The 15,359-nt window shown below is 43.1% G+C and overlaps 1 protein-coding gene across 3 annotated transcripts in view; it reads left to right on the top strand.

Moving 5' to 3' along the window:
- LOC135097560 (uncharacterized) overlaps window positions 1-15,359 on the top strand; it is a 37,531-nt gene that overhangs the window by 21,292 nt on the left and 880 nt on the right. The window contains exon 3 of one of the 3 annotated variants that reach the window (XM_063999486.1): window positions 6,974-7,025. The exons of the other annotated variants lie outside the window; for them this stretch is intronic. Coding sequence (XP_063855556.1) covers window positions 7,012-7,025 — 14 coding nt within the window. The 5' untranslated portion in view covers window positions 6,974-7,011. The remainder of the gene's footprint in view (window positions 1-6,973; window positions 7,026-15,359) is intronic. 3 annotated transcript variants of the gene reach the window in all.

Here is a 15,359-nt window from a genome sequence, read left to right as displayed (position 1 = left end):
AGGTACATCAAGTCCAACATTTTGTAATTCACGAACAAGCGTTTTGAAGCACTCTTTTCCTTCCTTGAGACTGTCACCGTGTATTACTTGAAATGTTTCTCTCATAGTTGTTAACTGGGAAAAGAAGGTGTCAGCAGGAGCATGCAATCCACCTGTCTTTACTTCATCAATCCACGTTTTAGCCATGGCAGTAGGCCTACAGTCACTTGCTTTGTGGCCTAAGTGAGGCTATTTTGTGTTAAATTTTTTAACAATATAACCACCAATGTATTTGAGAGATTCTTCTTCTATAACTACGTGGATTGCTTTCTGTGGATTAGAAACTGAGATTACACAGTCTCTTAGGTTTTCATCAATGTTATCATACTCATAATTTACATCAGGGCCAACATCCAAATCTTTGAAGCAGAGACTAGTAATGTACAGTTCTGATGCCAACTGCCTCTCATCAAAACATGAAACTTCATTTTCCCTTTTCTCAAATTTAGTTTTATTTGTCAAACAGTCAAAATTTGCTGCAGTTGTATTTGGTTTCTGAGCAAGAAGTGTAACGTCTTTTCCTAGGAGTAAGTGTTTGGTCGTATGTTCCTCGCATTTGCTGTATGTACCCAAATAAATGTTCCAGGCTGTCTTGATTTAGATTTCTAGTTAAAATATACCCAAGGTCGAAAGACTTTTGCAGCATTCTGTACAGTCCTGTTATTGACTGAGATGATAGTATCACTCCCTTCTGAAATTTATAGAGGCCTTTTGACACTGGGTTTTTAATCTCATTGATGTTATTACCTCAGTTATCCCGTTTAAAACACTAACCTGATGATCAAAGTTCATTCCAAATGCATTAAGTGATTGTTTTTCACCAAACTTATGTGAGGAATTCAGCACATCAAACCATTCATCAACAAGACCTATGAAGTCAGCAGTTTCCTTCCAACATCTACTCTTCAACAGACCCCCTCTCTCTCTCTCCAAAATATTTCAGTGAACTAGAACATGACTTTGACATCAACTGAACTGCATACATAACCCGCTGTCGCTGTGGGCCCTCTATATTTACATGCATTTCATTTGATTTGTAAGCTAAACCATATTCAATTTTACTTGCTGTCATCATTTCACGAATACAAGAATCATTCACAAAGCTTCCATCCTGTAAATAAAACCCTGAATCGAGAAAATTGTTCCTTATCAGCTTTATCAAATGTGGAACGTCTGCAAAGACAAAAATATCCCGATCGGGGGCAGTTGAGTTTTTAAAGGAAATTTTTTTTTTGCCACAGGATCAATGCCAAAATCTTTCCACATCTTCAGATTACTCGATCCCAAGTCATGAACAATTGCAACAGCAGGGTATCCTGCACACTCAACCTCTTTTATTCAACTTATCAAAATTTCGTGCATGTCAGATATATCATAACCATAATAAATTGGCTGCTTCCATTTTGCTACAAGTCCACTCAGCATCACAAGCTGAAGTTTGTCATGAGGTTTGTAGAGTATATCCTTACTCTTATCATAACTCCATTCACTTGCGATGCTCATTTCATCTAGCGATATTACACATAATCTTCCTGTGGACTAACAAAATTTGATTTAGTTTTCATAAGTGACAAAACAGAATGCAGAATGCCAGGTTCACAATCAAAATTCTTGGCTCGTTCATTTAATGTTGACTTACATGGCAAAGGAATGCCCTTCTCAGTTCTCAGATATTCATAACATTTGGGGCTCATGCTTCTCAGAGTTAATGCCGTTGATATGTCTTCATCTGGCCAGTGTCTAACATATTTCTTGCTTATGATGGCATCAATTTGTGTTTTGCTGAAAATGGGTCTTAAAATGTTTTCAATGATACAACGCACCACTTTCGTTTACTGATGGATCAGATATGTTTTTTTTTTCTCTCTCTCTCTCTCTCTTTCAAAGTAGCATTCTGTTTTTTGTTTTTTTTTCAGATCTTTATTCTCATTTTCCAGCTGCTGAATTTTGTGAAGCAGCAGTTCACAGACACTGCTGCCACTCACATCACTTGTGCCCTCTTCTTTTTCATATTGATCACTTTCATTTATTACATTGGCAGGATCAGCCAACACGTCTTGTAAGCTTGTTTCCCCACTACTTGTTGCCTTTGTAGATTTTTCAGTTGCGCTAGCTGGCAGTGCATCACTGTTGTTCCCTCTCCCGATTCTTGATTCATATTCAGCTTCAGACAATATTTCGTGCACAGTTCTTTTGTGTCCACGTTTTCCTGTCCTGGCAGACCTCTCACTGCATCTTGCCCTTACACCTTTACCTGCAATTCATAAAATTAACATCAGCTTAACCCTCCCTGTACCAATACTCCAATTTCAGCCCCAACTCGTTTTTAGTAATAAAAGCACGTTTTTCTGATAGAAATGCCATAGAAGAAAAGTCTTAGAATCAAGGCCAGTTTACATTGGCCTTGCTTAGATCCATTTCTACTATCAGAAAATTATACTTTCATCAGTGAAAACGAGTTGGGGCTGAAACTGAAGTAGGCTTATACCTAAATAACACTGGTAATGCCTTTGCTTCACAGGTAGGCTATATAGCACTATAAGCACCACAGAGGTATACAATAATCATTTAGAAAATTCATCAATTTAACCTACTTTGAGGTAAATTAAGTGGTATCTGTCAGTGTCCTGTAACTCTTGGGTGCCTCAGTGCCTAAGAGACGATGCTTTGAATTATCCTTGTAGTCAGAACTTGTAAAATGCATGGAGCATATCACTGCATTGTTTACACTGAACACATCACTTCGGGAACAAGCATGAATCCGCTGCTGTCTGCGATTTTTTTCCTTGGGAAACTTGAAATACTTAATGCCTAAACCTGCTGTTTTTCTTTTCGTGTTACTGCATCCAAACACTGAGCAATTGTTCGGCATGTTTAGTTGTTTACAGCACTGTGGAGAGTTTGATGAACACTCCAGCTAGCCCAGTGTCCACAAGCGATATGTAAACAACAGGAAACTCAGGCGTCAGGCCAAAGTGCCCGAACATCCCGCCAAAAGTCAGTTGTCAGTGAGCACTGAGCTAGGGTGGCGCGGGAAGTGTGGCGTGGATGACGTCATCACCCCTCCTCCCCCGCGCTGGGCCCCGCTCTGCTGGCTGACCAGTCTAGATGGACTTTGGGTCCAACCAAGAATACAAAAAAAAATAGATAAATAAATAAAAAGAAATAAAATAAAATAATAATAATAATAATAATAAAAAGTCATAAAAGAAAGCACCCGGTACGCCATTCCCCCCACAAAAGGTATAGATTCCACAAAGTCGGCAGCTTATTTATGGAGATGCCTTGATACTCATCGTAGTTTGATGAAGGAGATAAAACTGAGATAACTGAGATTCATTTTACATCTCGCATGATCTTAGTGACAGGTAGAGTGTAAATGGAACAAATTATTCAGTATCTCGGGAATATCACATGAATGTAATAACGGTAATGATTGATTAACAGGATTGTACTAGACACAGCGGCGATGAAATCTTTCCTCATATTCTAAGACTCATTGTACCCTCATCAGGAATACCTTCAAAAGCCGCGGAGTACGCTAGTCGCTTTTCCGTGAGTGTTTTGCCCATTAAAGATATAGACCACTCCCTGAGCTGTCACTAGAATCTTGAAAAACTTTTTAGAAAATTTTTCGAAATTCTTTAAAAAACACAAAAATCACCCCTAAAGCAAGTCAGAAAAAGAGATAAGACCCTAAAGCATTTGAGAATCCGGCGCCTTGTAGCGGGGGAGTACACGAGAAACAGTGACTGTTCCTCGAGACCCCCGCCTTTAAAAAGATATCACAGAACTGGGGGTGAGGGAGTCTTACTATTTGCAGGGAGCGAGGCAAGGTAAATACATAACACGTGGTAGTGATTGTCCCCCGGGCCTGGGTGTTGCCGCGAACGTTGCTGCTCCTTTACTTAACAATGCTTTCATGTTAATGGAGAAGGAATCGGATCCGCGCTTACGTTTTCCTCGAGCCTGTTGTTCATTTCATATTATAATTCCTCGGGTGGAAAGAATACCGAGAGAGAGAGAGAGAGAGAGAGAGAGAGAGAGAGAGAGAGAGAGAGAGAGAGAGAGAATCTGGAAGGGGGAATGGGAGGCGAGGATGGAGACCAAGGGAAAGAAATGAGAGGAAAGGGAAGATGAGAAGACAGTGAGGAAGGGAAGAAGACAAAAGTGAGAAAGGGAGAGTGAGAGAGAAATAGAGGAAAGATAGAAGATGATGGAGCGTAAAGGATAAGAAAGGAAAGGAGAGGAAAGGTGAGGAGACAGTGATAAAGAGAGAGAGAGAGAGAGAGAGAGAGAGAGAGAGAGAGAGAGAGAGAGAGAGAGAGAGAGAGAGAGAGAGAGGATGGAAAGCAAAGGAAATAAAGGAGGAGAGACAAGGTGAAAATATAGTGAGGAGGGGAAGGATAGAAGTGGGAGAAAGGGAGAAGAAGAAGGAGGATGCGGAAAATGAATGGGAGGAGAGGAAGTAGTGAAAAAAAAAAAAAGAGAAGAGGGGAAAGGGAAGAAACGGAGAGGAAAGAGAAAAAGAGGAGGGAGGATATATGAGGAAAGAGAGAAGGGGATGTGAATAGAAGAGGAAAGGGAGGAAGGAGAGAACAAATGAAGGTGAGAAAGGAGGAAAGAATATGGATGAGTAGGAGAGAGAGAGAGAGAGAGAGAGAGAGAGAGAGAGAGAGAAAGAGAGAGACAGACAGACAGACAGACAGAGAGAGAGAGACAGAGAGAGACAGAAACAGAGACAGAGAGAGAAATAAGAAAAATACGAGAAGGAGGAGAGGAAAATATGAGGAGCGAAGAGAAAGCTAGGAGGAGGTAATAGGGAAGTGGAAAGGGAAGAAGGGAAGAAAAGAGGAAATTAATATAAAGGGAAGAGCGGAACCATAAAAAAAAAATAAGGAAAGGAATGGGCGAGGGAAAATGGTAGGAAAGGAAACTTGATAGATTAACTGATTCATGGTTTGGTTAATTTTAATACACCGTAACAAAGTGAAAGAAGAGAAAAGGAAGAACGAGAAAACAGAAGAGAGAGAGAAGAGGAAGAAAGCAGAGAAAAGAGAGGAAAGAACTAGTGTTAAGGAAGAAAATCCATTTCGCTGTTGGTGTGAAAGGGATCGTAAAGACAGCTGGCCTTCTGGAAAACAATATCCGCTGCCTTATGAGCGGGGAGGACGTGTCGCTGCCCAGCCTGTCGTGCCGAGGGGTGCCCTGGCTCTCCTCCTCCCGCCTCACACTGCTTCCTTCATGCCCACGTTTAGGCTTTCAGTCCCAAACTGAAAACATGATGGCTGATTTTTTTTTATTGTTGCTCAGTGAATAAGGAAACGTGATTAATAATTTACTGTATTCCAGAACCTGTGAGGCGCTGTTCTTTACAAAATATCTAAACAGACAGTTGGATCCTTATGATATTTTGACAGTGCATTCCCAAATGTGTTTAATTGAGGAGTTTACTCTTGGCAGTGAAGACGAAGCTGGCAAGAGCAGGGAAGGCATTCTGACAGGGAAGGTTTTATATGACGTAGCAATGACGTAAATGAGATACGGGCTCGGAGAAAGGAAAGGAGGGGAGGGAGGGGAAGACTGGAGTGCAGTGAGGCAGGGGAGGGAAGGGAGGGGAAGGGAGGGGAAGGGAGTGGAGTGATACACGGTACAACTGCGTCACGTAAAAACTTCCCCTCCGAATGTCTTCCCTGTTCTTGCCTCCTCCGCCTTCAAAGCCAAGAGCAAACTCAAATGAGTTCATAAATTCCATTGGCCTTTTAGGTAAACTTTATCTGTTCGTTTTTCCTGCTTGTTACGACTTGAGCGATTTCAAGACAAGTATCAAGTCAACTCCGTAACTAAATTGACGATTTTTAGTTTGGAGGGAGAGGGAGACGGAAAGTTGACCGGGCATTTCCTCCTATTGGCTGTGCCATTGTCCAGGTTCCCTGAGACGTGAAAAAAAAAAAAAAAAAAAAATATATATATATATATATATATATATATATATATATATATATATATATATATATATATATATATATATATATATATATATATATATATATATATAATAATGATGACAATAATCATCAAGTAAAGCAAACAACGTACACACACCTATAACAGTGAAGGCAAGATCGCAGGTACAAGCACAGAACAAGACGTCAAATCGTATGAATAAAGGTCATTGGAAGCCTTACCGCTGCTGAATAGTGATGAGATACTAGAACTATGTGGCTGTGACTCTTGGAGGCTGTGGGGACACCATTGTTGCTGTGTTTCCTGATGACTCGCTCAGACTAGGCCGAGTTTGTTGTCGTTGCTGCACCGAAGAGGACCATCTCTTGAGAACATCACTGATATTTGATCCTCTCTCTATTATGGAGCATTTGATGGCAAATTGTGGACAGACTACACCAAGCTGTTTGTCGTTGCTGCTGCAGAGACCACCATCTCTTTGGATATCACAATAATATTTAGTTTCCTCTCATATTTCTCCCTATCACAGCGTGTTAGATGGCAAGTTTTGGACAACGCAGTAATATTCAGTGTACTCGTATTTATTCCCACCGCATTGTGTCGGGCAGCAAATTTCCTCCTTCAGGAAAGTCTGGCTATCATGATAACACATCTCTAATGTCTTTCTTCATCACAGCATGTCAGAGAGAAAACTTTTGGATATTACAATAATAATTCACGTTCCTATTTCAGTACGTTAGGCAGCAAATGTTGGACATCCCAGTGACAATATCTCCCTTTTCAAGTGTTTATCACTGCACGTCAGATAACAAGTTGTGGACGAAAGATCTGGTAGGAGACAGGAAAATTTGGACGAAAAATCAGATGATAGGGAGATTTAGCACAACCCTTGTATTGGTGATGAAACTGAGGCACCGAGTAGATGTATTTCATTTGTCTTTCTGATTTGATTTCATTTGTCTTTCAGATTTGACTTACCTGTGCCTTGGAAACGGCGAAGACTGCATGGTATTCGTGGGGTTTGTAATTTATTGATATCGTTGATCCACACTCGTGAAAACAGCTACGAGTATAGTTTGCTTTGCCCTTGCGCCACGTGTATAATTATGTTAACGTAATAACATACAGGATTGAACTGAACAGTGCTGAGTCCAGTTTAAGAAGCTCGTACATTCCTTTTTTTCCCTAACTGAATGTGGCGAGTGAAATTCATGAACCACTTCTCAGATGGCAGATATTGTTTACCCTTGCACCACATGGGTAAAAAATTCCTAATTCGATAATGTACAGTGTAGTATAAGATCAGACTTTCTCCTTTCCTATTTAAGTGTGCTTATTGACATTCATGAACCGGAGCTCAGGAAGGCAAGGCAATATCGTGTGCTTTACCCTTGTACCGCTCGAAACATATCAGAATAAGATGCAACATTTACTGTGATAACGACGTGTGTAAACAACATTGAACTTTATTTTTGCTGAGTTAAGGAATGTGTATAACGACATTCATGAGCCACACCTCAGAAGGCCAAGCCAGTGCAGTGTGCTTTACCCTTGAAAACGTAATAAAAGATGCAGCATTTGGTTAGATAGCTCCCGGTGTAAGAGCATTCCACTTCCTTCTTTTCCTACTTAAGGATCTTGATATTCATGAAGTTCACCTCACAAATTCAAGCAAATATTGTATATTGTACCTCACAACACTTGAAAATATAGAATAAGTCGTAGCTTTCAGTGTGATAGCGTCCAGTGTAAGAATATCCGACTTTTTGTCCATGTTTATTGGTGGATATATTGACAATCATGAACGCACCTCAGAAATCTAAACTTACATAGAATTCTTTACCGTTGTATCATAAAAAGAAAAAAAAATACCAGAATAATATATATCAAACTCCATATTAGTCGCTGCAAGAGTACCCGACTTTGGCTTTCTACGTCAGGGTCGAAGTTACGCTGATTGGCATTTATGAACGCCCCCTTAGAAAAACAACACAGTATGCTTCACCTTACCACCACATTAAAAAAAATAAATAAATAAAGAAAAACCTGATTCATGTGCAAATCTTGGGTGTAGCGTCCACTGTAAGAACTTCATTTTTTTTTTTTTTTTCGTTAGAGTTGAGTTGATTTTTATCATCACTCGATTTTCTTTTTTTCTAGGAGGGACACTGGCCAAGGGAAACAAAAAAAAAATGCCCACTGAGATGCCACTTCCATAAGAGGGTCCAAAGCGGTAGTAAGGTAGTAAAACATTCAAGGATAAGTGTCTTGAAACCTCCCTCTTGAAAGAATTCAAGTCATAGGAAGATGGAAATACAGAAGCAGGCAGGGAGTTCCAGAGTTTACCAGAGAAAGGGATGAATGACTGAGAATACTGGTTAACTCTTGCATTAGAGAGGTGGACAGAATAGGAATGAAAGAAAGAAGAAAGTCTTGTGCAGCGAGGCCATGGGAGGAGGGGAGGCATGCAGTTAGCAAGATCAGAAGAGCAGTTAGCATGAAAATGACGGTAGAAGACAGCTAGAGATGCAGCATTGCAGCGATGAGAGAGAGGCTGAAGACAGTCAGTTAGAGGAGAGGAGTTGATGAGACGAAAAGTTTTTGATTCCACCCTTTCTAGAAGAGCAGTATGAATGGAACCCCCCAGACATGCGAAGCATACTCCATACATGGACGGATAAGGCCCTTGTACAGAGTTAGCAGCTGGGGGGGTGAGAAAAACTGGCGGAGACGTCTCAGAACGCTTAACTTCATAAAAGCTATTTTAGCTGGAGATGAGATACGAAGTTTCCAGTTCAGATTATAAGTAAAGGACAGACCGAGGATGTTCGTGTAGAAGAGGGGGACAGTTGAGTGTCATTGAAGAAGAGAGGATAGTTGTCTGGAAGGTTGTGTCGAGTTGATAGATGGAGGAATTGAGTTTTTGAGGCATTGAACAAAACCAAGTTTGCTTTGCCCCAGTCAGATATTTTAGAAAGATCAGAAATCAGGCGTTCTGCGGCTTCCCTGCGTGAAATGTTTACTTCCTGAAGAGTTGGACGTCTATGAAAAGACGTGGAAAAGTGCAGGGTGGTATCATCAGCGTAGGAGTGGATAGGAAAAAAATTTTAGTTTAGAAGGTCATTAATGAATAATAAGAAGATAGTGGGTGACTGGACAGAACTCTGAGGAACACCATTGCTGATAGATTTAGGAGAAGAACAGTGACCGTCTACCACAGCAGCAATAGAACGGTCAGAAAGGAAACTTGAGATGAAGTTACAGAGAGAAGGATGGAAGCCGTAGGAGGGTAGTTTGGAAATGAAAGCTTTGTGCCAGACTCTATCAAAGGCTTTTGATATGTCCAAGGCAACAGCAAAACTTTCACCAAAATCTCTAAAAGAGGATGACCAAGACTCAGTAAGGAAAGCCAGAAGATCACCAGTAGAGCGGCCTTGACAGAACCACATAATGGCGATCAGATAGAAGGTTGTGAAGTGATAGATGTTTAAGAATCTTCCTGTTGAGGATAGATTAAAAACTTTAGATAGGCAGGAAATTAAAACAATAGGACGGTAGTTTGAGGGATTAGAATGGTCACCCTTTTTAGGGAACAGGCTGAATGTAGGCAAACTTCCAGCAAGAAGGAAAGGTAGATGTTGACGGACAGAGATGAAAGAGTTTGACTAGGCAAGGTGCAAGCAGGGAGGCACAGTTTCGGAGAACAATAGGAGCGACCCCATCAGGTCCATAAGCCTTCCGAGGGTTTAGGCCAGCGAGGGCATGGGAAACATCATTGCGAAGAATTTTAATAGGTAGCATGAAGTAGTCAGAAGCTAGAGGAGAGGGAGGAACAAGCCCAGAATCGTCCAAGGTAGAGTTTTTAGCAAAGGTTTGAGCGAAGAGTTCAGCTTTAGAAATAGATGTGATAGCAGTGGTGCCATCTGGTTGAAATAGAGGAGGGAAAGAAGAAGAAGCAAAGTTATTATAGATATTTTTGGCTAGATGCCAGAAGTCACGAGGGGAGTTAGATCTTTAAAGATTTTGACATTTTCTGTTAATTAAGGAGTTTTTGGCTAGTTGGAGAACAGACTTGGCATGGTTCCGGGAAGAAATATAAAGTGCATGAGATTCTGGTGATGGAAGGCTTAAGTACCTTTTGTGTTTCCAGTCTTCGTACTTGTTCTCTTTGTCCTCCTCGTCCCAACCTCTTAACGATGACCAAAATATCTCCTGCTTTTTGGTTTTCCTTTCTAATCCTCCTCCTCCTCCTCCTCCTCCTCCTCCTCCTCCTCCTCCTCCTCCTGGTCTGAATCCGTTCCCAAATGACAGACACGGCAGTGGTGATGCTTCTGGAGGTGGTGGTGATGGCAATGGCACCTGTCTGGAGGTGATGGTTATGGTGGCGGTGGTGGTGGTGGTGGTGGCGGTGGCGGCGGCGGTGGTGATGGTGGTTAATAAATTCGCTTGATAATGAAGGTAGTTTGTAATGGTGAAGTTGGCAGTGATAGTTACCGGAAACGTACGTGTGTGTGTGTGTGTGTGTGTGTGTGTGTGTAGACTCTTCATACATAGCGTGGAAAAAAAAAAAAAAAAACAGAGTAAAGAAAACGAAAGCAGACATAACTATTTGACTTACCTTTAACTTCCCAACCCAAGTGTCTCGTTGTTTTGTCCAACTTCAACTTCAACACCACCTCTTCATACCTTCCATAAATCTGTCCCCATATTATTTATCTTTTACCTCCCCAACCCAAATGACTCGTTCCTGTATCTTGGCTGTACGTGATGCAACAGAGGGCGGGAGTAGCCACTGGGCGCAGCGTATCTAAGAGCAGAGGAGGGGAGAGGAAGGGGGAGGAGTTGATGGAGGATAGAAGAGAGGAGTGGAGTGGCAATTTCACGCTCAAGTCAGGGGAAGAGAGAGAGAGAGAGGGGGGCGGCTCTCCACAGCTCAGCGAAGAGTCAGTAACGTGATACCCTAGTGTTCTTGCATAGCGTCCCTACAGAGAGAGAGAGAGAGAGAGAGAGAGAGAGAGAGAGAGAGAGAGAGAGAGAGAGAGAGAGAGAGAGAGAGAGAGAGAGAGAGAGAGAGAGAGGCTTAAGCTGACATAAAGGAAATAAAAATTGTGAAAAATAAAGGAGAAAGCGGATATGAAAGATGATTACGAAGAGAAAGAGAGAAGAGGAAGTTTATGTAAAAGTGACAGAGAGAGAGAGAGAGAGAGAGAGAGAGAGAGAGAGAGAGAGAGAGAGAGAGAGAGAGAGAGAGAGAGTGTCATGATACTTATGTTTAAGTAGCGTAACGTGATAAATGTGTTATGCATGTGTATTTAGTATTACTACTGATAATTACGATGGAAGTATCAACAATAGTAATGATATAGTGATGATGATGATGATGATATTAAGAAGGAGGAGGAAGAGGCAAACGTGATACTAATGATGATGAAGAAAAACAACAGCAACAACAACAACAACAACAACAACAACAACAACAACAACAACAACAACAACAACAATAAGAGCAATAAGAAACTTCTCTGATCCCTCACCACCTTACGATAGAAACACACACACACACACACACACACACACACCATCCAGGTACTATTCCTAACAGATCAACAAAAGCATCATGGAAAAATACATAGCAAAAAGCCAACAAAGAAAACATTGCTAATAGGACTTTTATGTTAATACACACCAACCACGCCTGAAAATAAATAATAATACTCTAATTTATCCACTATGATGCTCTGGTGTGTGTGGGTGTGTATGTGTGTGTGTGTGTGTGTGTGTGTGTGTGTGTGTGTGTGTGCAGTGACCACGCGTGACATTGTATGAAGGGCTTTGCGGAAAGAAATTTTAAAGGAGATAAGGAGGGGAGGAGAAGAAGACACACTGTAAATCTTGTGAACTAGAAAAGGGAGTGAGAGGAGATGAGGATTGCAAGATTAACTTCCAGGTAAGACGACTAAAACAAGACGACCTTTTCCTCTTCTTATTCTTCTTCGTCTTCCTCTTCATCTTTCTCCTTATCTTCCCTCTTTCTGCTCCTTCCTCTCATCTCTCTCTCTCTCTCTCTCTCTCTCTCTCTCTCTCTCTCTCTCTCTCTCTCTCTCTCTCTCTCTCTCTCTCTCTCTCTCTCTCTCTCTCTCTCCCTCCTCATCCAGTTTCAGAAACGCCTCCTTTTCCTCTCCTTGTATTTCCTCTTCTTTATCCTTGTTTATTGTTTGTCTTTCTCTCCTTTCTCTTCATTATATTTTTCTTATCTCGATATTATATCCTCTTTCTCTCTCCTATCCGCATTTTCTTCCCTCCTCTCCTTCCGTCTTCTCTTTCAATTTTATATCCTTTCTCTCACCTCTCTTCTCTCTCTTCTTCCTTTCATCTCTGTCCTTGCCTCGTCTTTCTCGTCATTCTCCTTGTTCTCCTTTTTATTGTCCTCCTTTTCATCTTCCTCCTCTTTCTTCATCTGCCCTCCTTTCTCTCTTCATCCTTCTCCCTTTACTCTTCTTTTCACATCACCTTCCTTGCTATCCTCCTCCTCCTCCTCCTCCTCCTCCTCCTCCTCCTCCACCTTCTGTCAAATGAGTCTTAATGTGAATAAGTACAAAGTGTTTCATATAGGGTATCGAAACGAGAAAGCAAAGTATATTATGAATGGTAGCCAACTTAAAAGTGTAGATAACGAAACTGACGTAAAGTGAACAGGTAACAACGAATTACTGCTTCTTCTACTACTGCTACTGTTACTGTTACTACTACTACTACTACTACTACTACTACTACTACTACTACTACTACTACTGCTGCTACCACTACTAATACTACTGCTACTACTGCTACCGTTACTGTTACTGTTACTGCTACTACTGCTGCTACCACTACTAATACTACTGCTACTACTGCCACCGTTACTGTTACTGTTACTGCTACTACTGCTACTACCACTACTAATACTACTGCTGCTACTACTACTACAGTCACCCTAAGGTTTCTTAGGACAAAGCGTGTCCTTTGTGTTGAGGGAGAGCAAAGTGAAGGCTTCTCATTTGGGCCCCGCCTCACGTGCACGGTAGGCCGCCAGCAAGTCCTGCACGTGGGCGTGGCACTCCAGCACGCGTTTCTTGGGGCCTTTAATGTGAAGCTTGCCCCGCGGCGCGTCCCAAGTGTGGCACACCAAGACGCAGTAGTGGCGCGCTAAATACCGAAGGTGCCACTCCCCGGCGCCAGCCAGCCTGTGCCTGAACCGAGGAGGCACCACAATGCTGCGCCGCACCAGGCTGTGGGCCTCCTCGCCACCTGCCTCCTGGGCTGCAGTGTCCTTTACAGGGGCCGCCGGGTCCTCCACAGGGGGGACGCTCAGCTGGCCTCCCTGTTCGACGCGAGCGTCCTCCTGCATCGCCAGTGGCACCGCCTCCCGCGACAGGAGGGGCACCGGGACGCGGCCGTCGCCACCAGTGTCCGGGGAGAGCTGCACCTCGGTCAGCCAGTCAAACATTACAAGCAGGACGTGTCGTTTCAGGGGACAGTGCTGCCTCAGAAGCTTCTTCAGTTTCCGTCGTACAAGTTTGTAGTGGATCACTGTGAGCTGATCCTCAGTGTGTCCCGTATAGGTCTGCAGATCCTTGGTTTCCTCGAGTGACTGATGGTGGCGCCACGGCAGGAGGAGGAGGACGCAGGAACACCCTATCAGCAGGGCGCCACACAGCGGCACCGCCACCAGGCAACACGCCGCCACCACCAGGCTTGTGTAGAAGTCATCATGCTCTTGCTCAGCCAGCAGGATTTGCTCCTACACGCACGCCAGGCGGCCCTTCATGTTCACCACGAGGCCCACCAGCTCCCGCCAGTCGGTGACGGGGATGCCGCACTCCGACAGGGGGTCCCTTGGAGGGGCAGGCTTCATGGGCCCCAACCACCAGGCAGTGGCCAGCCACTCCCGCACCTTCCCCACAGGAGTGGTGTGGGGACCGGCGCGCTGCCACGCCTCCACCAGAAGTCCAAGCTTGCGGGCGTCCATCACCACGCCCCACAAGGAGGAGGTGATGAGCGCCACCGCCACCACCACACTCACCACCACCACACAGATGCTGAAAGTCTTTGCGCAAGTTTTCATGTTTGGTTTGAATTGATATTGTGAGCAGAGGAGAGAAAAAAAGCAGTGGTGAGGTGAATCACCATTTTTGGATGGTGAATATGGAGAGTTGCCATATACACCATCAAACAGGTCACCTTGCAACTACTCCACCAACACCATCACTACACCATCACTACTACCACGTCTGCTGCTTTCTCATCAAAATAAAGTAATTTTTGGTAGGCGACTACAATACCTGATTTGGCTGTTTGTTTCTTAATTATAGCTTTTGTTACACACTCGTCCATCGTGTGTCTGTTTGTCAGTCTTTCTTTCTTCCCTCTCCCCTTGGTTGCAGGTTAATTAGAGTTGAGGTGATTAACTGGCATTGATTTATTCTAATTCTTTTCATGAAATCTGTGGCGGGGAGCTTGAGTATAAGTACACACTGCTGAATCATAAACACACGTAACTTTTCACGAAAAATGTTGAGACCCTTCTTGCCTTGATCCTGTCCCGCAGCACCGTCACGCGTCACATCAAACCTTGTCCTGTCCCAATGTCTTCTCGGGTTTTGCCACCTTCGCCTTCAAAGCTAAGAGTAAACTCCTTAATGAAACACACTTTTTTTTTTTTTTATGTAGGAAGGATACTGGCCAAGGGCAACAAAAATCTAATAATAAAAATGCCCACTGAAATGCCAGTCCCTTAAAAGGGTCAAAGCAGTGGTCAAAAATTGGTGGATAAGTGTCTTGAAACCTCCCTCTTGAAGGAATTCAAGTCATAGGAAGGTGGAAATACAGAAGCAGGCAGGGAGTTCCAGAGTTTACCAGAGAAAGGGATGAATGATTGAGAATACTGGTTAACTCTTGCGTTAGAGAGGTGGACAGAATAGGGGTGAGAGAAAGAAGAAAGTCTTGTGCAGCGAGGCTGCGGAAGGAGGGGAGGCATGCAGTTAGCAAGATCAGAAGAGCAGTTGGCATGAAAATAGCGGTAGAAGACAGCTAGATATGCAACATTGCGGCGGTGAGAGAGGGGCTGAAGACAGTCAGTTAGAGGAGAGGAGTTGATGAGACGAAAAGCTTTTGATTCCACCCTGTCTAGAAGAGCAGTATGAGTGGAACCCCCCCAGACATGTGAAGCATACTCCATACATGGACGGATAAGGCCCTTGTACAGAGTTAGCAGCTGGGGGGGTGAGAAAAACTGGCGGAGACGTCTCAGAACACCTAACTTCATAAAGCTGTTTTAGCTAGAGATGAGATGTGAAGTTTCCATTTCAGACAGG

The sequence above is a fragment of the Scylla paramamosain genome, unplaced genomic scaffold (genome assembly GCF_035594125.1).
Source record: "Scylla paramamosain isolate STU-SP2022 unplaced genomic scaffold, ASM3559412v1 Contig25, whole genome shotgun sequence".
In the NCBI taxonomy this organism is placed as follows: Eukaryota; Metazoa; Arthropoda; class Malacostraca; order Decapoda; family Portunidae; genus Scylla; species Scylla paramamosain.
Note: the sequence above shows the minus strand (reverse complement) of the source record. Positions and strands in the feature narration are given on the sequence as shown.